General features: G+C 35.1%; 2 protein-coding genes across 2 annotated transcripts in view; both read left to right on the top strand.

The window, feature by feature from the left end:
* LOC107043995 (uncharacterized protein KIAA1522) overlaps nt 1-23313 on the top strand; it is a 159201-nt gene that overhangs the window by 119365 nt on the left and 16523 nt on the right. The window lies entirely within an intron of this gene.
* On the top strand, nt 15006-22168 carry LOC107043989 (E3 ubiquitin-protein ligase rnf8). Its single transcript, XM_015265722.2, has 4 exons — nt 15006-15265; nt 17454-18255; nt 19556-19975; nt 21635-22168. Exons 1-4 carry the CDS (start codon nt 15137-15139, stop codon nt 22027-22029), a joined length of 1746 nt encoding a protein of 581 aa, XP_015121208.1. The 5' UTR covers nt 15006-15136; the 3' UTR covers nt 22030-22168.

Below are 23313 nucleotides of genomic sequence, written 5' to 3'. Positions count from 1 at the left end.
TTCAACGGAGAATGATTTTTCGAATATTTCTCTCAGTGTAGTGTTTTCTTGCGGAAAGAATTAAATAAGACTTTATTAAACCACAAAATTAAGTTAGATCCATTTAAATTGAAATTCCAAGATAGATCTCTTTGAATCATTCCCCCGAGTTATGCCTTTTCTTCTAGATGTAGAGATACAGATGGAAAGTCGTTGGTGTTTATATTCGGCTACTGCGCCACCTTGCGGTGGCGTCTCTATACTCAGGTTGTCACAACCTCCCTAATTGACATCTCATACCCAATAAATTTTCTTGAAATACAAAATTAGTGATTAGTGGATTTTAATATTATTGTAATCATGACTGAAAAATTCTCCTGACACTCCGAATAGTTGCAATTTCACACCTTGAATCCACCTGTCCAATGGCCGCAAACCCATGACCTTCAGATGGGTGCAAGAAAACAAATACCCTATCGGTGTGAGAAATTTTACTGTACAGAAAGATAATTTTTGCATCCATAGATGTGTTTTCTACCGAACGAATCGTAATATCCTCCACAAATAGGTATTTTGTCATTGAATTATATTTCGCTCCATGATTACCTTTCGCACAGTAACATTTGCCACTATTTCCTAGATAATTTTTATCCAACTTTCCTCTCCGTGTAGTGTTTTCTTGCGGCAGGAACTGAATAAGACCTTACTAAACCACAAAATTAAGTTAGACCTCTTTGAATCAGTCCTCCGAGTTATGCCTTTTCTTCTAGATGTAGAGATACAGATGGAAAGTCGTTGGTGTTTATATTCGGCTACTGCGCCACCTTGCGGTGGCGTCTCTATACTCAGGTTGTCACAACCTCCCTAATTGACATCTCATACCCAATGAATTTTCTTGAAATTCAAAATTAGTGATTAGTGGATTTTAATATTATTGTAATCATGACTGAAAAATTCTCCTGACACTCCGAATAGTTGCAATTTCACACCTTGAATCCACCTGTCCAATGGCCGCAAACCCATGACCTTCAGATGGGTGCAAGAAAACAAATACCCTATCGGTGTGAGAAATTTTACTGTACAGAAAGATAATTTTTGCATCCATAGATGTGTTTTCTACCGAACGAATCGTAATATCCTCCACAAATAGGTATTTTGTCATTGAATTATATTTCGCTCCATGATTACCTTTCGCACAGTAACATTTGCCACCATTTCCTAGGTAATTTTAATCCAACTTTCCTCTCCGTGTAGTGTTTTCTTGCGGCAGGAACTGAATAAGACCTTACTAAACCACAAAATTAAGTTAGACCTCTTTGAATCAGTCCTCCGAGTTATGCCTTTTCTTCTAGATGTAGAGATACAGATGGAAAGTCGTTGGTGTTTATATTCGGCTACTGCGCCACCTTGCGGTGGCGTCTCTATACTCAGGTTGTCACAACCTCCCTAATTGACATCTCATACCCAATGAATTTTCTTGAAATTCAAAACTAGTGATGAGTGGATTTTAATATTATTGTAATCATGACTGAAAAATTCTCCTGACACTCCGAATAGTTGCAATTTCACACCTTGAATCCACCTGTCCAATGGCCGCAAACCCATGACCTTCAGATGGGTGCAAGAAAACAAATACCCTATCGGTGTGAGAAATTTTACTGTACAGAAAGATAATTTTTGCATCCATAGATGTGTTTTCTACCGAACGAATCGTAATATCCTCCACAAATAGGTATTTTGTCATTGAATTATATTTCGCTCCATGATTACCTTTCGCACAGTAACATTTGCCACCATTTCCTAGGTAATTTTAATCCAACTTTCCTCTCCGTGTAGTGTTTTCTTGCGGCAGGAACTGAATAAGACCTTACTAAACCACAAAATTAAGTTAGACCTCTTTGAATCAGTCCCCCGAGTTATGCCTTTTCTTCTAGATGTAGAAATACAGATGGAGAGTCGTTGGGGTTTGTATTCGGCTACTGCGCCACCTTGCGGTGGCGTCTCTATACTCAGGTTGTCACAACCTCCCTAATTGACATCTCATACCCAATGAATTTTCTTGAAATTCAAAACTAGTGATGAGTGGATTTTAATATTATTGTAATCATGACTGAAAAATTCTCCTGACACTCCGAATAGTTGCAATTTCACACCTTGAATCCACCTGTCCAATGGCCGCAAACCCATGACCTTCAGATGGGTGCAAGAAAACAAATACCCTATCGGTGTGAGAAATTTTACTGTACAGAAAGATAATTTTTGCATCCATAGATGTGTTTTCTACCGAACGAACCGTAATATCCTCCACAAATAGGTATTTTGTCATTGAATTATATTTCGCTCCATGATTACCTTTCGCACAGTAACATTTGCCACTATTTCCTAGATAATTTTTATCCAACTTTCCTCTCCGTGTAGTGTTTTCTTGCGGCAGGAACTGAATAAGACCTTACTAAACCACAAAATTAAGTTAGACCTCTTTGAATCAGTCCCCCGAGTTATGCCTTTTCTTCTAGATGTAGAAATACAGATGGAGAGTCGTTGGGGTTTGTATTCGGCTACTGCGCCACCTTGCGGTGGCGTCTCTATACTCAGGTTGTCACAACCTCCCTAATTGACATCTCATACCCAATAAATTTTCTTGAAATACAAAACTAGTGATGAGTGGATTTTAATATTATTTAATATTATTTAATATATATAAATTCTCCTGACACTCCGAATAGTTGCAATTTCCCCCCTTGAATCCACCTGTCTAATAGCCTCAAACCCATGACCTTCAGATGGGTGCAAAAAAAAATACCTACCGGCGTGGAAAATTTTACTGTACAGGAAGATAATGTTTGTATCCATAGATGTGTTTTTTTACCGAACGAATCGTAAAATGTCCTCCACAAACAGGTATTTATATAAACAGCGCTCTGTAAAATCTTCACGTTCATAACTCCTCTCTTTGTTTATTATAATCATCGTAACCCAATCGTGTCCTCGTTTAATGAAATATTCAAATTTAACATGTCCAAATTAATGTAATTAATTAGTCTCCATAATTGGCTCTATAAAAAGTAAACAAATAAATGAATAACTAAATAAATGAACGAATGAATAAATCCATAAAGAAATAGCTAATATCATTATCAAGTCACTAATTTTCCACGATTTAAAAAAAATAAATAAACCAAGATTTTGCAACAACATAACTCGATTTCCGCTTGATTTACTCCACATTTCGTAATCCGAAAAATATGAAAATCACCCACTGGAGAATGCCCGCTACGCCGCCCCCACGACAAGTTCCGCACTGATTGCCCGCCCCATGCCGTCCACTTTGTCAAGACCCGTCTCAGCCCCGGCAAGACGGCGCGTTAAAGACTCGTCCTCCGAGATCCCGACAAACTGCCCCGGTACTATCGGCCTCGAAATACACCGCGTCGACCCTGAATAGCAGTATTCCCTGCACCAAATGCACCCAAGAGGGGAGAGACAGGAGGTGCATTCCTTCACGTCACCGTGTCCGCCCAGTGGCTCGGCCCCGAATCGCGCACAGTGGACTCTCCCTCCCTTTATATAATTAACCATTAAATTATAAGTTTGGCTATCGAAGTTACCCATGATGGCCCTTCCCCACCCATCGCTGTGGATTCCAATGGGGTTGGATGCCATCGCACACGCTGGCATCTAGAAGTAATTATCCAAGTGAAAAAGAAAATAAGTGGGAGGTCAAAATTGAGGGGAAAAAAATGAGGAGATAAAAATGATAAAAATCAACTGGAGCTACCTTACTTTAACCCGCGCTCCGGGGGAATTGCGCGAATGTCTACTGGATTTTTATTTTTATTTTCAATCGGTATTAATCGCGAAGCTCGGTGCGGCTCCCGGTTGCGGAGAGATCCCGAAATATTCGGCGGTGGTCCGTGGAAAGGAATTAATGCCCTCTGAGGACACGAGACGTGGCAATTTTTCACGCTTCCTCGGACTGTTAATTCAGTCACGTAGGGTGGGAATTTATTTTGTTCGTTAGCTCAAGAATTCGCACGAGATATTTTGATGTGAGGTAAATGTTATGCTGTTCTAGGAATTTTTTGGGAGTTAAATATGTTGTTTTATTCGCTGAAGTCATCGAAGATCTGCGGATTTATGTCATTGTATATATCGGTTCGGAATAAGGGTCACGATATACTAAACTGCACTTTACTATATTATAATGCAAATTTTATATACTCATGAACAAAATCGTTAAACCAAATAGATTGTTTAAAAAAAAGTGACAATGAATTTTTCATTAAAAACATCACTTCAAATTTTTTTTTTGTTCAATAATTGAAGGGAAAGCGATAGCCAATCCTAATCCCAAGGTTTTATTCTTACGTACTTCCCCCATTAGAATTACAAATGCCACCTCCACACGATGGGAAAAACAGTTGAATACACTTATGACTCAATTGTCAATACGCAGTAGAATAATTGAAGAGTCTGATGATTAGATGCCGGCGGAGATTGAGTTGAACGGGTATAAACGTTTTGCTTTATTTCTCGGTATCAATTCTGTTGCAATACACGCGACTCGTTTCACCGAGTCAGCCCCCACCACAGACACCATATATTTGATTAATTGTCGATGTAATCATTGATTTATCCAAACACCCACGCTCTCGCCCATAAAAGCTATATCAAGCTCCTTTGCCGGCGTGTTTCGTCGCTCTGTGTTGAGAAAGCGATCGACCCTCTTGTGTATTACCACGGAGAGTATGTATATTAAAACTTACATGTCGGAGAAATCAACAGTTCACGATGCGTTCAATCTGTATGTAAGTTGAAATCAGGGATAGCCAAATTCATAAAATATAATTTGCGTTAAATATTTTAGTCGTCAATTAGTTAACATCACTTTCAAGTTTTTTGATTATTTAGGTATCATCAATTTAAATATTCAAATTTTTAACTATTTTATTAATTAATAATTGAGGTAGGAAGATTGACAATTATTTGAGTAATCGAAAATCCCGTTTCTATGAAATTGGAATTCTTCACTTAAGGGGAGACTACTATGATTTTTAAATGTCGTGGGTTATTGGAGTAAAAGTTTTCATACGTTCAAGATCGATTATATAGATCTGAAAACGAATAATTATTACAAAAAAAAAATTTTTATTGTTTGATTGCCCGAAAATGCTTAAAATACTAAAAACAGTCCAGGGCCTCCAATTTTTGAACTACAAAAGATTTTTTTTTCAAAGTTTTCGGAAAAATGTGTGGAACAACAATTACGAGCCAGTGTTTTGGAATTCGACTCCTGCACAGCTGATTTCGGTTTTTTTCATATAAAAAAATTCACTATTTGTGTAAAAAAATACAAAAAAGCCAATTTAGCCATGTAAGAGGCGAATTAAATAAACCTAGCTCGTAATTGTTATTCCACATATTTTTCCGAAAATTTGGAAGAAAAAAATCCTTCGTAGCTCAAAAATTGAAGGCCCTGGACTGTTTTTGGCATTTTTTCGGGGAAACGAACAATAAAAAAAAATTTTTTGCACTAATTATTCGTTTTCAGATCGATATAATCGATCTTCAACGTATGGAAAGTCTCACTCCAATAACCCACGACTTTTAAAACTCATAGTACTCTCCTCTTAATGGTAAATTCACTGCTCCATATTATCAAATTTTTAATTCATCATTAATCGAAAAAATGAGATTATTAATATTATACTATTTCTAAAATTTGATCAGCATATTTTAAATCTTCATTAACGTAAAGGTCAAATCCCTGTAATATTACAGAAATTTAATATTGATGGTGATCCCTGGTTGAAATTAAATTTGAGATCTTCTCAGACAATTTTTTTTACTTTCTCTGTGAGAAATTTACACATTCTCTTGATAAATGCTTGAATATTAATTAAAATATTAATAATAATTATAATCGACTGTGTCAAGTGAATATTATTGAACAAAGCATATACTTTTCTGAAAAAAATCGAAATTTTTTTCTATATTTATAAAACCTTTTATTTTCAATTTCTTTCTTGTTTCAAAAGAAAGGATTTAATTATATGAAATGAACGATTCATTAATTTTAAATGAAGTTCTTATTAAATTTACGAAAACAATTCATTCTAATTAAATCATTCATTAACATCAAATAAAAAAATTATCAATTCCAATTAAAGTTTTCTTAATATTAGAAAACTTTTTAGTCATCATTAATAAACTTTTGTCGATAATTTTTAGAACCCATTTATTAAATATAAACAGGACCTCGAACAAACAAATTTAATTCGAATAAGAACTTTATTTCGTACAATTTAAATAAACTTTTCATTTTACTCAAATAAATAATTTTTCTGGGTGCCGTCCAAATTTTCAAATTGACTAATCAATTGTCTCATCCCATTGAAATTTGTTCGATTTACATGAGGAACCTGAGACCACACACATTGTGATCCCGATCCACCGAGTATGCGCCCGTCCATTCTATTCGGCGTTCTTGAACCGTCAAGCTGCATATACTCGAACCCAATGGCGAGGTTACACGGGAGGGGGGAGAATCTATAGAGAACGCGCTTTGTCGTTGGACGATCTTCAACCCCGCAGGCGCACGAACACGTAACGCCCTGTTGCCCACGATCCCCCCAGCCCCCCTCGCCCTCACCCGCCAACCCTTCACTTCAACTAATCCCAATTTAACGTTGCGCGTCGTTTCATCCAACTATCAGTTTCCAACTCAGTACTTTGAGCAACTCAAGGTGGATGAACCTGAATAACAACCGACCGTGAATGCGACTGTATCGTGTGGTTTTATCGCGGATAAAACAAATTTCTTGGAATTATTTATTTATTTATTTATTTATTGCTGTACCCAACAGTCCAGAGGCCGAATATGGGGTCAAAGAATACGTGAGATATGAGATACTTTTTCTCAATTATTTGTTTATAATCATTGTCATTGGAAAAAGCAATACGACCGGTGAGAATCGTATACTGTTAAATTTTTATATTACAATAAATGGTTTACTCATGTTCTCATTCCTACGCTCACTGAATAAGATTTTAATCATAATTACAATTCAATTCCTTCTTGAACTCACTTTAGAGTGTGAATTTCTGGAATTCAATGTTTGTTGATACTCTGGTAAAAGTGCGTGCCCACACTGTTATCAATTTTTAGTTGGTTTACAAGGTAATTCAATTAATCTGTTGTTCATCTCATCAATTTAAGGCCATGCTTAGAATATTGTCATCTCGTGTGTTCAGCACCAAATTAAAAATTAAAACTTCATTTGGAATATTGAGTCACAGCTTCTTTTTATCCATATCAGAAATTTTGTATTTGGATATTAATATTATTTGTCCAAAGTGAAAAAATCGATCATCATTTTCACTATATTGCAGTCGGATTCTCCTATTCTTAACGTAAAAAATGTGAGATAATCTCATAATTCTAGCTATTAATTCTAATCAACTTTGTTCGAAGAAAACCTTAGTAAATGCAGTATTAAGAAAGTAGAATTATTCTGTGTTCCTCTGACCTAAATGATTTGGACAATTATGATTCGTTTATTCATGTTTCATAGAATGATATTCAATTCTCTTTTGTTTGTTAGGCAGACTTCATGAAAATTCGACGCAAGACGATTGTACTCAGGAAAACCGCCTTACTTTCTCCATTCGTTCGAGATATTGCCCATGATTTTTTTTAGAACACAATGCCACTTGCAATAATAAAACCAAACATATATAAATCGAGATGTGGATGATAAAATCAACTACAGGAAAATTGAGAAGCAAACTTCTCAAATGAAATAAACAATGAATTATAAATGATAGAAGGAAATTATTTGCAAAATGACCATTCGGAAGCATATTGCTAATTTATTAGCAAAAAAAACTATACTATGTGCAATACAAAAGCAACTTCCCACTCATTTTTTTGGAGAGCCAGCAAACCTCTCATTTCTTATATTTCTTTCGCTAGTGACCTCATGGTTTCTCATAAGACATAAGCTAACAATTAAATCCAAGAAACCAGAGCTGATTAAAAAAAATAAATAGAAGAATGTCAGAAATAAGCGCCTCAGCTGTGCAATATTTCAAAATCTCAACTAATCAATTAATTAATCTCTAAATAAAAAAGACAGGTCACTGGAATGAAAGTTGTCTGGGTCACCGTCGTTCCCCGCGAAAAAAACGCGAAGAAAATAAGGTACGAGTCGTTCGACATGGCATCGATAGAAATCTGATCGACAGGGCGATGCCAGTGTAATACGTGGAACCCCGAGATCTCTCGCCGTGGCCTGTTCTACGAATGGGTTGGATGGGATCACCCATCGAGGCGTGGTGTGACCCCTCTCCTTTATTTGCCCCGATACCTTCATTTCATCTCGCTACATTCATCAAATACACCATCAATCCCATTAACTATTTCTCCCAGAAACATTCTTAATGCACCGAATATGAACAATTGTTTTTGTCTTGCGCAATGTTTATTGATTACTCCGTATTAACATCGCTGACTGGCGAGATTAGAGTCGAGTGTTTCAACTAAATCGCTTTTTCCTTTTTTGTTACAGGTAAGACATTGAGGCGAGTCTTCGGACCTTTTCGAATGGAGCAATAAATCTTGTACGGTAAAACCTCTCATTTCTTATATTATCACCCTCGAATCCTCATTCATAAGTGGATGATAGAAATTTAAAAAATCATAGGCAATTTCCTAGGGGAAAAAACTCGGGGAATACGAAAAAAAACGAGGTATAGTAAATGAGAGGTTATCCTCTACTGAGTCCATCCATAACATTGTAATGATCATCGCGCTTCGGTGCCCTAATTTAACGAGGTGTACGAAGAAAAGGTGCACTTACCCGATTAAATCTCTTGACTCGAAGATATTCTCAAAGGTGAGTGATGGCGATTCAGCAGAACCTGTTTACATAATTAAATTCAGAGCAATCAATTTTTTTCACTCACCAGTATTTATTCTTTGATGATGAAGTACCTCGTGACGTCACTAGACCGCATTTGGGGCTGGGCGCGAACGAATTAGGTTAGGTTGCTAAAAATTAATTGTGAGATACCGAACTATTAGAATTGTTTACCCTTAGATTGATCAACATATGAGGGAAACGCCACCCCGCGTCATATTCCCTTAATTACAATTGTTTGACTGACGAGAAAAATTTTAAAAAATTTGAATTTGTCAATCTTAAATCTCTTGACTCGAAGATATTCTTAAAGGTGAGTGATGGTGATTCAGGAGAACCTGTTTACATAATTAAATTCAGAGCGATCAATTTTTTTCACTCACCAGTATTTATTCTTTGATGATGAACTGCCTCGTGACATCACTAGACCGCATTTGGGGCTGCGCGCGAACTATTTGATTTTTTTTATCCCTAGATTGGTCAACATATGAAGGAAACCCCGCCGCGGTTCGTTTTTCCTTAATTACAATTGACTGGAAAACAAGAAAAATATTTTAAAAATTGAATTTGTCAATTGAAGTGTCTAAAGAATTATAGTAGTTTTTAGAACGTGTTTTCCGAAATTCCTAAAGAAAACAAATTATTTGGAACAGGTGAATTATTTTTTCCCATGTTAAATGAAATTGCCCATCACGCGACGTTGCCGGAAACTCGCTAAACGCGCGAGGGCAGTGTCGAGTGGATTTGGCAACGCGGAAGCCTATGTCACACGGCGGGGAATCCCCGCGGAGGTGACCAGGCTAGGGCTAATGGAGGATGTCTTATTGAAGTCCGAACCCGAAATAAAGGAATCGTTTACGGTATTTATGGCGTAGTCAGAGAAATTGATGATTTTTTTTATACATTCTTTGATTTTTTCAAAACTCCTATGTAAAATCTCAGGTAGCCTAGGAGAATGGATGAAACACAGGAATTTTTCTAACAAATGCATTTTAATAAGGGTTCTTATGGGAATTCGAAAAAAAAATCGTAAAAATAGAAAAAAATCCCCATTTTCCGGAAATTTTGCATTTTGGTGCAGGCGTCATGGGGGAACATGAAAAAAAAATTCAAGCGGCCTAGGAAAATTATGTAGGACGGATAATTAACAAATCCATTAAAAATCGGAATTCCGCGCGCGCAACTTGGAAAACCGACAACGTTGAGGTTAGAAATCGTGGAGGGGCAAGCGCGGGAAATACGAATGGAATTGTAATGCTACATGTCGCTATGGGAAGGAACTTTACAGCTGAGTGAATCAGTGCTGTCTGTCACTTTTCCTATCGATATTAATAATTTCCCAATTATCCAAAGCACAAGCTAAAGAAATAAAAGAAGGCTAAAATACGTGAAAAAAACAGAAAAGTTATTAAAAAAATATTTCGAACCCAAAAACGGTCGAGATGGATTGAAAATTTGTAGAGAACACTAGATTCCCCTCCGTCTCACCTCGTACAAGTCCACCCCGCCATAAATACCTTAACTTTTTGTTCTCGACTGAGTGAAAAAATAAATTAGCGTTAAACGCAATACCACTTTGTTTCTCTCCTCCTCGCGATAAATTCACCCAATCGGTTATAACTCCAGGACGTCAATTATTTCGAATGGATTTAAAACAACAGTGACTGAACGTACAGTCTAACAGATCTCACATTGAATTGAGGGGAAAGCACATTAATCGACGTACGTCTCTAATGCCTCAAGGAAGCGTGTCTTCAGCCTTACGTTTGATCCCTTCGACATAACCACAAACGCCCGTATGTGTGTTTATTCTGTATTTGCCCGTCCCCTTTGATCTAAATCTACTCAAGTTGTTTACTAACACACGGCTGAACACACGAGAGCGCGAATCCCATTGCGTAATCAGTTTTACGTATCTAGAGAGATACACACGAGCGTTTAGCACGGGATGGGGTTGTGTGTGGGTTTGCGTTGTGTGTTAACTTTTAACCGACACGTCACCACATGGAGTCTGACTGCTGGGTGCTCCAGGGATAATTAGCCATAAATCGAGAACGATCGGAGAGATCGAGCGTGATTCAGTGGTTATTCAAGCTATTTGGGAATTAATAATCATGTTGATGAGTCTAATGAGACAATCTGCATTGGAAATGATTGAAATGTCGTTATTACGTATTTGGTTTGAAATTGTTAATTAATTTCAATAATATTTTTTGGGAAAATGCGAGACGACAAATTGAACTATACTTTGTTGTCATTTAGAAATGGGGACAATTGGTAATTAATATTGAAAGATATATTTGGAATGGATTCAAGGCAACTTAACCTTCGCTCCACAGTAGAACTGCAGCCCAGCGCCACAATCGGTCAATGAAGAACTACAAATGCGGTTTAGTGACATCACTAATGAATACGTCTTGAGAGACGTACAATTAAAAAAGTTAGTTTTTGTCAAATTGAGATGTAAAAATGCAAGAGGACAAATTAAACTATGGATTCAAGGCAACTTGATCTTCGCGCCACAATAGAACTGCAGCCTAGCGCCGCAATCGGTCAATGAAGAACTACAAATGCGGTTTAATGACGTCACTAATGAATGTCTCAAGAGAAATATATTCATTCCAATCAAACGAAAGACTGACGAACCCAACATAATCAATACATCATTCAATTGTCATTCGATTCACACTTCAAGGGGAAGACGTGTCTTCTCAGTAAATCACTGTAAAAGTCATCACCTGCTGTGAAGGACGCCTAAATAGTACAATTTACAAATTTAGTTGTTGTCAAATTGAGATGTAAAAAAGCAAGACGACAAATTAAACTATGGATTCAAGGCAACTTGACCTTCGCGCCACAATAGAACTGCAGCCTAGCGCCGCAATCAGTCAATAAAGAACTACAAATGCGGTTTAATGACGTCACTAATGAATGTCTCAAAAGAAATATATTCATTCCAATCAAACGAAAGACTGACGCCCAACATAATCAATACATCATTCAATTGTCATTCGATCCACACTTCAAGGGGAAGACGAGTCTTCCCAGTGAATCACTGTAAAAGTCATCACCTGCTGTGAAAGACGCCGAAATAGTACTATTTAAAAACTTAGTTTTTGTCAAATTGAGATGTAAAAAAGCAAGACGACAAATTAAACTATGGATTCAAGGCAACTTGACCTTCGCGCCACAATAGAACTGCAGCCTAGCGCCGCAATCAGTCAATAAAGAACTACAAATGCGGTTTAATGACGTCACTAATGAATGTCTCAAAAGAAATATATTCATTCCAATCAAACGAAAGACTGACGCCCAACATAATCAATACATCATTCAATTGTCATTCGATCCACACTTCAAGGGGAAGACGAGTCTTCCCAGTGAATCACTGTAAAAGTCATCACCTGCTGTGAAAGACGCCGAAATAGTACTATTTAAAAACTTAGTTTTTGTCAAATTGAGATGTAAAAAAGCAAGACGACAAATTAAACTATGGATTCAAGGCAACTTGACCTTCGCGCCACAATAGAACTGCAGCCTAGCGCCGCAATCAGTCAATAAAGAACTACAAATGCGGTTTAATGACGTCACTAATGAATGTCTCAAGAGAAATATATTCATTCCAATCAAACGAAAGACTGACGCCCAACATAATCAATACATCATTCAATTGTCATTCGATCCACACTTCAAGGGGAAGACGAGTCTTCCCAGTGAATCACTGTAAAAGTCATCACCTGCTGTGAAAGACGCCGAAATAGTACTATTTAAAAACTTAGTTTTTGTCAAATTGAGATGTAAAAAAGCAAGACGACAAATTAAACTATACTTTGTTCTCATTTGGGACTGGGTGGGGAGGAAGAACTCCTCGGACATGATTGCATTTGCATTATACAAGCGTACGGGCGTCCGAGGGTATTTATCCGGCACTCTGGATTTATTTATTTTCAAGTTATGGCGACACTGACCGCGAGACCACGAGGAAACGTATACTCCACACAGTTATAACCCCGTGGTTTCGTATATAAGCCATATGGTAATAGGGTATATCTCTCTTATTTTTCTTTTCTCTCGATTTCTTTTTCATTTTTTTTTTCATTCTCCCTTTCTCGATTGACCGTTTTGCCCGTTGCTTTTATTGCCTCTATCCTCAACACGAGCGATTCGTGACCCTAGTGACCCTCCAGCGCTCACTCCAGTGGAGATTTTTTTTTCTTTGCGTTTTTATTCCTCAGGTTGTCTTTCTTTTTTGATAGTTTTTTTTCCATCGTTTATTCTCCTTTGGCTTATGCCGATAATCTCTCTGTCTTTTGCGAGGGGAAAGATCGATTGGGGAATAAAATATTCACGCGGTGGAATATTTTATCGGGGAAAGTTGACTCGTGTAAATTCTAAAATGAGTATAAAAATACATATTGGAAGCTCGTAAAGTCAGTTGGGGAAACTGAGAGGAGTGAGTAGGCGAGGCAACAAAATGTTGTCTATGGGTTGAGGGGAGCACACACCGCGAACTTTGTTCGCATTCCGCGGTTTTAAATTATCGGTAAAGTGAACAGCTGGGTAAACCCGGTGATCCTATCACTATTTTTGTTTGAATTTATTTACCGTTGCATGTGGGAGATTTAGTAACTTCCCGATTTATATCGGGGAGTTATTATAATAGCTGCGGAAATCGAAACTGGGGATTTTGTGATATCTTCCCGTTCCATGACCTCTGGAAACTATCTGTGAAGGTTTCAGATGGGGTGTGTGCAAAAAAGTTTTTCTAATAATTTTGCTTCAGTAAACGGTCCAATTAAAAAATTTTTTTATGCAATTCATCCGTTTTGAGGTAATTTAGAGATGATTAAATTTTGAACAACATTGTCTCGGCGGTTTTCTGGATTTATCCATAAAACTAGTGAAAAAACGTCAAAAATTAACTTTTTTGGGAAATTCCATCGTTTCTCCTGGGGAAATGATGGGATTGATTTCTCTCCATCAAAGTTTCATAGTCTGAATTCACTGTTAGAAAATTACTCTTGAAATTTCAAGAGTAATTTCAAGAGTAATTAATAAATTAATTAATCACAGACATCAGTGATCATTCAGTGATTAAGTAATTTTTTTTTATTGTAAAAATTACTCTTGAAATTTCAAGAGTAATTTTAGGTAAATTTGAAGCTTTTTCACTTAAAATTATCCGTGAATTTTCTTCTTAAGTAATTTTCACTGTCGTATGAACCTGAGAAATCAAATTTCATTGAATATTCAACAACATTGATCGATCTATCAATAATAAGATCAATGGAAATTCCATGTAAATTATTCGTTGTTAAATATTTCAAGATTTTTTGCTTGAAATTTCAAGAGCAATTCTCTAACAGTGTAGATAATACACCTTTGCATTTTAGAAATCTAGGGGAAATAGTTACTCCGTTCATCAAACTCAAAAATCTTCGGAAAAATAATGAACAATTCTGATTAGGATTTAAGATGATAGATTAGATTTATTGAAAACTGACCAATAGTCAAAATTTACTTGAACCGTGTTACCACTTCGCTGCTGATTTATTCCTCAACTTGAAACTTTGAAGGGCTCAGATTGAAACTTTTAAAAGTCTTAAATTAAAACTCTTAAAACTAATTTAATTCATTAATTAAAATAATTAAATTTGTTTTAAGAGTTTTAATTTGAGGCTTTGAGATCTCAATTTAAGACTTCTGACCGTCTCCAGTTAAAATAATATTTAAAAGTTTTAAGACTTTAATTAATTAAAATAACTAACTACTTTAATTAATTAATTATTAAAAAATAATTAATTAATTAGGTTTAATATTAATTACTTTTTAAAATAATTAGTTAATTGATGAATTAATTAAAGTCTTCAAACTTTTGAAAATCTTATTTTAAAACATTTTAAATATTAAAATGAGGAGTACTATTTTATTGTTTCAATTGAAAAATCTTGAATTCAAATCGAATAGGGACAAGAAATTTCGCGCCACCTGGCGCTTCCCGCGAATTTCGGACATATCGACCGAGCGAATGACATCCGACAGATGTCCCAGGTATGTAAAAAATAGACCGCAGTTCTCGCTCTGCGTGCATCAGTTGGTGGCCACCTGATGTTTGGAATACATGTTGTAACCGGCGTGCAATCACCGAAAGTGGTTTTGTTTTGTTTCTCCATTTTTTTCTAGTTTAATAATTGGTGAATATATTTAATGAAAGAAAGAACAATTGTGATTTCGTTATGGAGAGTCCAACAGAGCAAGAATCGCCATCGAATAGACGTGAAAGGACGGTGGAATTGGTTCCTGTTTTGGTTAAGTTCAACAAAGAAAAATTGTTGGGTCGTGATATTCAAATAAACAGGGATGTGGTAAGTATTTTATTTATTTATTCATGTATGTGACGAACAATGTTAACACATTTTGTAATTGTGGATGAGTGAAAACTCATTTTTTACCAAAATTAACATAAAAAAACTATTGAACGTGTCAAACATGTCTGTAAAATTCTACAATTCAAAAGTTTTAGAAATTTTTTTTTCAAATGCAATTTTCAATTTCCAACATTTAATGCATGAAAAAATTATTCAAGTCTTCTCTGGGAATATTTTATGGGTATTAAATGGGAATGAAATTTTTAATGTTTTTTTCATGACGAGGATTAGTTGAGTTGATTGTTATATTCATTATTTAAGACAATTTTAAGTGATTAATTTACTTTTCTTCTTAAACTGAAATAGTTTAGGATTACTCTTTTTATTTTTTCATTTTGCATACTATATTATTCATTCATCGTTGTTCCCACGTGATAATTATGTCGTTTTTAACATCTTTAATTTATTATTCATTACCTACTATTGCGATTGAGAGATTCTCCGTTATTCGCTCTATTTTAAAATTTTATAGAATTGAAAAATGAAAGGAAAATATTTTGAAAGATGTGGCAAAATTTTATTTATTTTAAATAATTATGTCATTTTCATTATTTTAGCGAATTTGAAATGGTTTTAAACTGACGTAATTTAGTACTGCCTATTTTATTTCCTTATTTTCAACAGTATTTTTTTCTTTATTGGTAATTATTCCATTTATTATATCTCTACAATCCTTTCAATTTTTCAAATATTGTTAAAAAATTATGGAAAAATATTTGGAAAATTTTCTATTAGCGAAGTTATTTCGACCAAAGTCTATTCACCAATATCAAAATTTGTCTAAAATGCACTATTCAAATATTCTTGTTCAAGTAATGATAAAATAACATTGAGCATTTCCTCAATTTAACCCTCAAGCTTACATAGAAACTGAGATTCGAGTATTTAAAAACTCTGAATCTCATTATCATCGAATTATAGTGTTGATTATAACGTCAATTGTTATTCAATTAAATGAGAATAGTACTTCAAATGGTTTATCATCATCAGGACAATTTGAGATAATTATGCCATATTTATTATTGCAGAAAAAAATCAAATTACTCATTTATCGTTGTTCCCACATGATAATTATGTCATTTGTAACATCTCAAATATCTTTATTATTCATTGCATGCCATTTCGATGGACAGATTCTCCATTTCTCGCTCCATTTTAATATTTCATAGAATTGGAAAATGCAAGGAAACTTTTTCGAAAGATTTTGAAAAATTCCATTTGTTTTAGATAATTATGTCATGTTTATTATTGTAGAAAAAAAAATTATTCATTTATCGTTGTTCCCACATGATAATTATGTCATTTGTAATATCTCGAATATCCTTATCATTCATTGCATTCCACTTCGATGGACAGATTCTCCATTTCTCGCTCTATTTTAATATTTCATAGAATTGAAAAATGAAAGGGAAATATTCTGAAAGATTTAATTAAAATTGCATTTATCATTATGCAACGATTTGAACCCAAAATTATTTTTAAAAAATTTAATTATTAAAAAATTTAATTATTATTGCAACATTTTTTTTTTTATTATTTAATCATGTTTCTTTGAAAAATCACTTCTTCCAAGTTCTTTTTTCAATTGACAAAAAAACAAAATTGAAATACAATTGAACGTTCCCAGCATTAAAGTAGCTCTACCCTTACGGTAAATTCAAAGATTATTGAAAACTGCAAAACAATTGCAGAGAACTCGATTAGATTCGGAATTCTAATTGTTTTCTCAATTTAATTATCGTTTTGGTTTTTCAAAGAAGAAATGTTTAAAAATAAGGATTTAACCCAGTGTCTTATGTGAAAAATCAACATTTCCATTGTAATCAAAGATTAAAATCTGATTTTTTTTTCATTAGATGTGACAAAATAAAGAATTTTTTTGACACCTCATAAAAATAATCCATCGTTTTGCAAACAAGTTTTATTATTTATTTATAAGAGGGAAATGTTTGAAAAAATATCAATATTTTGCGAAATTTAATTTAGATAATACTGACTAGGTATGAATTTTTTCAAATTTTTTCCATGCAATTTAGTTGAAAAATTTAAAAACTGAACTGAAACTGGGGTAGAGCTACTTTAAACCCCAGCCTTCCCTAATCCCCTGAAACCAATGAATTTCCAGTTTAAATTGGGTCGAGGTCCCGACAACAACGGAATAATCTTGGACGTTTCGATCTCCCGCAACCACTGCGTAATCCAAAAAAGCGACTCCGACTTCACGATAATGGATTCAAGCTCCTCAGGAACGTTCTTAAACGGAACAAAATTAATTCGCAACGTGACTTACCCCCTGAAGCTGGACGATGAGCTGGCGTTCGGCGACACAAAAAAATTCATCTACACCATGAAGATGTGTCCCAAAGAGGAGAGTCCAGCGGTGAAGAGGGCGAGGATGGAGGTGGACCTCATGCAGGCTGTATCAGCGAAACAGAAGATCTTCGAGGAGCGCCAGGAGGCCCAGATGAAGGAGATGGAGGACAAAATACTGCTGAAACAGAAGCAAACCGAGGAATTGACGAGTCGTCTCGATGACTTGAGGAAGCAGAAGGAGGCGGTGCAGGGGGAGTCCCTGGAGAAGAACAATCAGATTAAGCTCCTGGAGGAGCAGATCAAAGCCTCGAAGGACAATCAGGCCCAGCTCCAGGACAACCTGAAGCAGCTGGTGGACTCGATGACCGAGGAGAGGAGACAGTTCGAGGTGAAGCTCGTCGAGGAGAGGCGAAAGTGGCAGGAGGCGCTGGACATGACCAAGCAGGAGAAGGAGGTCTTCGAGAGGAACATGGCTGAGCAGATGAATGCGTGGAAGGAACAGCAGTTGGCTGCTGTGGCCACTGAGAAGCTGGCGCTTCAGAAGAAATTGGAGGAGACGGAGAAGGCTCTCAAGGAGCAGGCTGCGGTTGCTGAGCAATTTAGGAATCAATCGGGTATGATTTTGCAAGTTTCTTATTTTTTGTGTTATATCGACATGACCCAAAAAGTCATAACATGGTTTTCTTCAATTGGTAGCGAATGAATCGACGGAATTAAATCATTTTTTTCCCCAAATGTCGGTATTTTTGCGCGCTATCTTTAATTCAATTAATATTTTGTTTAATTTTTGAATTTTTTCAAAAATCGGTTGACCCACGATAACTAAAAAAAATGTTCTGAATTCATTGAATGATGGCTTAAAAAATTGTTTAGATGCCCTTTTGACCAAGTTCGAAGATGAAGGCAATAGCAATAATCGTTGTTTTGATTTATATAAAAATTGCAAAATTTTTGTATTTTTTGAAAATCGGAATTCCGGGGCTATCGTGAGATATAATGCTTCAAATGAATTCAATTATAGCTTAAAATGTTAGCTTCAATGCCACACTGTCAAAGTTGAACGATAATTACGACAGCTAAATCTGTTGATTTTATTTTTATGATGATTTTTGCACATTTCGAATTTTCTATCATATATTAATAATAATTGACAACAACGGCCTAAACGTGGCTTATGTAGACAACTCACCTATGGAATGCAGAGCCGATAAAAAAGCCAATTTCAATAACTAGGAAACCGTTGAACGAAAATATAAACACTGAAACGTGAATAGGAAATATAGCTCCTGAAGTAAATGCCACGTAGTTAGGACGAGAATGTCAGCCCGTGAAGCAACAAAGGGCTGAGGGTAGTGATAGGACCGCAAAAAGACAATCGGTTGTATGAAAGAAAGGGATAATGAGAATAATGATAATGATAGCATTCAGCTAATTTGAAAATTGACACAGATGTTTAAAAATAAATCTCATTCAATTTAATAACATAAAATGAACAATGAATTACATACCATAGAAGAAAATGTGTGCAAAATGACCATTCGGAAGCATATTGCTAATTTATTAGCAAAAATAACTATACCATATGAAGACGAGCTTTTCCCACTTTTTTACTCATATTCTTCCAAATTTAGGTAATTAGCCCTAATTTGAAATTTCATTGACTGTTGACTGGTAATTTTCAGGAGAGTGGCATTAAACTCGATTCAGGGTGAAAAAATTACGTAATTTAAAATTAAAAAATTGAAAACTTAAATATTGAATATCAAATTACATCGACTTGCCCATTAATTAAAAAATGAAGAGTGTCTTTACCTGAATTTACTTGATTTCTGTTAATTTTTATGGAATAATAGAACTAAAAGTTCATCATCGATGGAAATTGACGAATAAAATTGAAGAATGCTTCAATTCCAGTGTTACTATCCGAAATGACAGCGAATAAAGACTGCTACCTCTACAAAGTGAGTAGTGACGAGGAAGGGACAAAGCTCCAAGTACTGGAGACAATAGATTTAACGGGGGAGAATGCCCCCTCGACCTCCAATAAAGGTGCAGAGGTTGGGACTAAGATCATGACTGCCATGGATGAACAGTTTACCTGCAGCATCTGCCAGGAGCTCTTCGTCATGGCTACGACACTCAACTGCACCCACACCTTCTGCTCCCACTGCATTCGTTCCTGGAGGCAGAAACAACATCATTGCCCTATTTGTCGGTCTACCATCACTTCTATGAACAGAGCCCTGGTGGTGGATAATTTCATTGATGAAGCTGTTGGCAATCTACCTCAGGAGGAGCAGGATAAGAGGACACAGCTGCTGAGGGAGAGGCGAGGTAAATGATTCTGTTCTTTAAATTGTTATTCAATTGTTATTTAATAGGATTTTAAATCTTGTTTTATTATGCTGTTTATTTTTCTTTTTTTGGCATGTTTTGACGATTAAAAATGAGTGAATCTATAGTGTAGATATCCTTAAAGACTATTATTTCCATTTTTAATAAGTAGAAGAGGAAGTTCGTTGTGTTTGTTGATAAAAAAAATTGCAATATTTCCGAAACCAGTAGATTTATTCACAGATCGTATTTGTGGGGAATTCTATGAGTTGCAAAAAACATCTTTCGACATTCTTCAATGAAGTCCGTTAATTTCCCAATAAAAAATCATCAAGAATTTTCAATCTTTAAACTTTTTTTCTTATTCATTAGTCAATAAGTGGTGTTAACAGATGATTTATTAGGGAGAAAAACTTATTCATATTCAGAATTTTATTAGAAATTGATTTCATGCCTGAAAAATAAGGTTTCCGAAAGTTTAAACAATTTTAATTATTTAGTTATAAACAACGAATGTTTAAAAACAAATTTCTCACGCAACTTAATTGACAAATTTGATGATTAAAGTTGATCGAATCTATAGTGTAGTCTGTGCCAAGCTCTAGAAGATATCTGAATATCCTTGAAGACTCTTATTTTCATTTTTAATGAGTAGAAGAGAAAATTCGTTCTGCTTGTTGTTTAAAAAAATTGCAATATTGCATAAACCAGTAAATTTATCCACAGATCTTTTTTGTGGGGAATTCTATGAGCTGCAAAAAATATCTTTCTCCGTTTTTCAATGAAGTTCATTAATTTGCCAATAAAAAATCATCAAAAATCTTCAATCTTTAATCTTTTTTTCTTAATTATTAGTCAATACATGGCTTTAACGCATGATTTATTAGGGAGAAAAATTTATTTATATTCAGAATTTTACCAGAAATTGATTTCATGCCTAATAAATAGGATTTCCGAAAGTTTAAACAATTTTAATTATTTATTTATAAACAACGAATATTTAAAAACAAATTTCTCACGCAATTTGATTGACAAATTTGATGATTAAAAATGTTTGAATCGATAGTGTAGTCTATACCAGACTAGAAAATACTTGGATATCCTTAAAGACTATTATTTTCATTTTTAATGAGTAGAAGAGAAAATTCGTTCTGCTTGTTGTTTGAAAAATTGCAATATTGCATAAACCAGTAGATTTATCCACAGATGTTTTTTGTGGGGAATTTCATAAGCAACAAAAAACATCTTTCGACATTTTTGAATAAAATTCTTTAATTTTTCCACTAAAAAATCATCAAAAATCGAATTTTTTTCTCATTTATTAGTCAACGCAAGTAGTTTTAACACATGATTTCAGTAGCAAAGTGGTAAACCGGTTTAAGTCAATTCTGACAATTGGCCAATTTTCAATAAATATCTCAGAATTTAAAGGAAATAGCGAAATTGTTGTAATTTTCTTTTTTGTAGCTCTCAATTTGCTCTACAAAAAAGGTTATGAAATTCAAGCAAAAATTTTGCTATTTCCCTTAGATTTTGAGATATTCATTGAAAACTTGGCAATAGTCAATATCGACTTATACCGGTTTACCACTTCACTCCCGATTTGATTTGTTATTTACAGTCAAACGAAGGATTCTAACGAAAAAAGAATTGTTTTAGATCTCGAAGCTCCTGTGGCGACCCCAGCCCCTCAAGGAGGTCCTGCTAGAGGAGGTACTCCAGTGACAGCTCCTCCTCAGTCAAATCGACCTCGAGCACCACGTTCAAACCAGCATCGAGCACCACCTCCAAGCCAACCCCGGCCAGTAGCCCCCAACCAACCCCTGCAAATTAGAGTGCCAGTACGCAATCAAGCCATCGTCAACGAGATTCGAATGGCTGTGCAGAACGCAGTGCAACAAATGCGACTGCCAGTGCAAAATCCTGTTGCTCTACCAGGGGTAATACAGCACGCAGTACAACAGTTACGAATGCCAACGCCACAGCAGATGCAGAGGGTGCAGCCACCACGACCTCTAGCACCGCAGAAACAGCAGGCACCGAGACGAAGATGAGGGGGAAGATGTTTTCGTTAGGAAAATTCATGTTAAATCTATGATGAGAAAGATTTAATCCAATGATTTATGTTTACAGTTTAGTATTATTTCGTTTGTGCGTAATCGATGACGATAAATAAATATTTTTACTACTTCACATTTATTGAAGTTTTTTTATTTATGTGATTTCTGGGGCGTTTGGTGTAATGGAGACTTGCAGTGAAAACTATTGCATGTTATTGTTTAGAATATGAAAAATTATTTTTGAGTTTTTTATTCAAGAACGGTCTTTGGTTTATGATTATTTCCTCGGCGTCTCATAGAATTAATTAATTTATTATTAATTATTATTAATTGGTTTATTGTTGATTATTATTAATTAATTAATTAATAATTTATTTATTTTTTGAGTGCATTTTTTCCATTCTTTTAACTGGAAATATTGAATTGATTTGGACAAGAAATTTTGCAGTTGTTGGACTGTTGGAAAAAAATTAGAAATTTCATTAACAATGGACTAGTAATTTTTAGGAGAGTGACACTGAACTCGATTTAAGGGGGAAAATTATGAAATTTTAGTTAAGTTTCAGTGAAATCTGAAATTTCATGTTTTTTTTTTTGAAATTTGAAATTTCAGATTTCAGTGGAAATTCACTGAAATTGAAAAAAATTAAAATTCTGAAATTTCACTGAATTTTCACTGAAATCTGAAATTTCAAATGTTTGAGCAACAGCAAAACAAAAATGTGGGGTTCGATGAAGGATAGAAGGGTTTTGTAACGTAAAACACTCAGAATTAACGTATATATCGAATTGAATTTATTCACAGCGAAAGTAACTTTGGTTTTCACCATGAGAGCTGGAAAGAGAGTGAGCTCCCGCGACAACGGTATTAGATCATCCGATCGAGGATGTCCGAATTATTACGAATCGTCGTGAGGATGTCTTGCGACAAGGACAACGATATATCGGCGACACGTGTCACAGTACGAAATTCAGTTGCTAAGCCGAGCTCGAAAACAATGCATTGAAATGGGGTGAAATAAATAGAAAAGTAGCTTCGCTACAAAAAATTCCTGAAATTTCCTAATTTCTATTAATTTCCATGGAATAATTGATTTGCAATTTCCATTGATTTTCCCATAAAATTTTGAATTTTCAAAATGCCGGAATTCCCTGTAGTCTTAGTGGAGCTATCCTTTTTTTAAAAAAAGCATGAACAATATCTCGAATCGAAAATTAGAACTCAAACATAGCGGATATGAGTACACTCGTCTTGCGTCGAATTTTCATGAAGCCCGC

Source organism: Diachasma alloeum, unplaced genomic scaffold (assembly GCF_001412515.2).
Source record: "Diachasma alloeum isolate Michigan unplaced genomic scaffold, Dall2.0 Dall_scaffold_00180, whole genome shotgun sequence".
NCBI lineage: Eukaryota > Metazoa > Arthropoda > Insecta > Hymenoptera > Braconidae > Diachasma > Diachasma alloeum.
Note: the sequence above shows the minus strand (reverse complement) of the source record. Positions and strands in the feature narration are given on the sequence as shown.

Bases quoted from the DNA above. Each gene is read 5' to 3' on its own strand.
- LOC107043989 (XM_015265722.2), top strand. From the start codon at position 15,137: ATGGAGAGTCCAACAGAGCAAGAATCGCCATCGAATAGACGTGAAAGG. The intron at 15,266-17,453 runs GTAAGTATTTTA...ATGAATTTCCAG, and splicing joins TTCAAATAAACAGGGATGTG to TTTAAATTGGGTCGAGGTCC. The intron at 19,976-21,634 runs GTAAATGATTCT...GAATTGTTTTAG, and splicing joins GCTGCTGAGGGAGAGGCGAG to ATCTCGAAGCTCCTGTGGCG.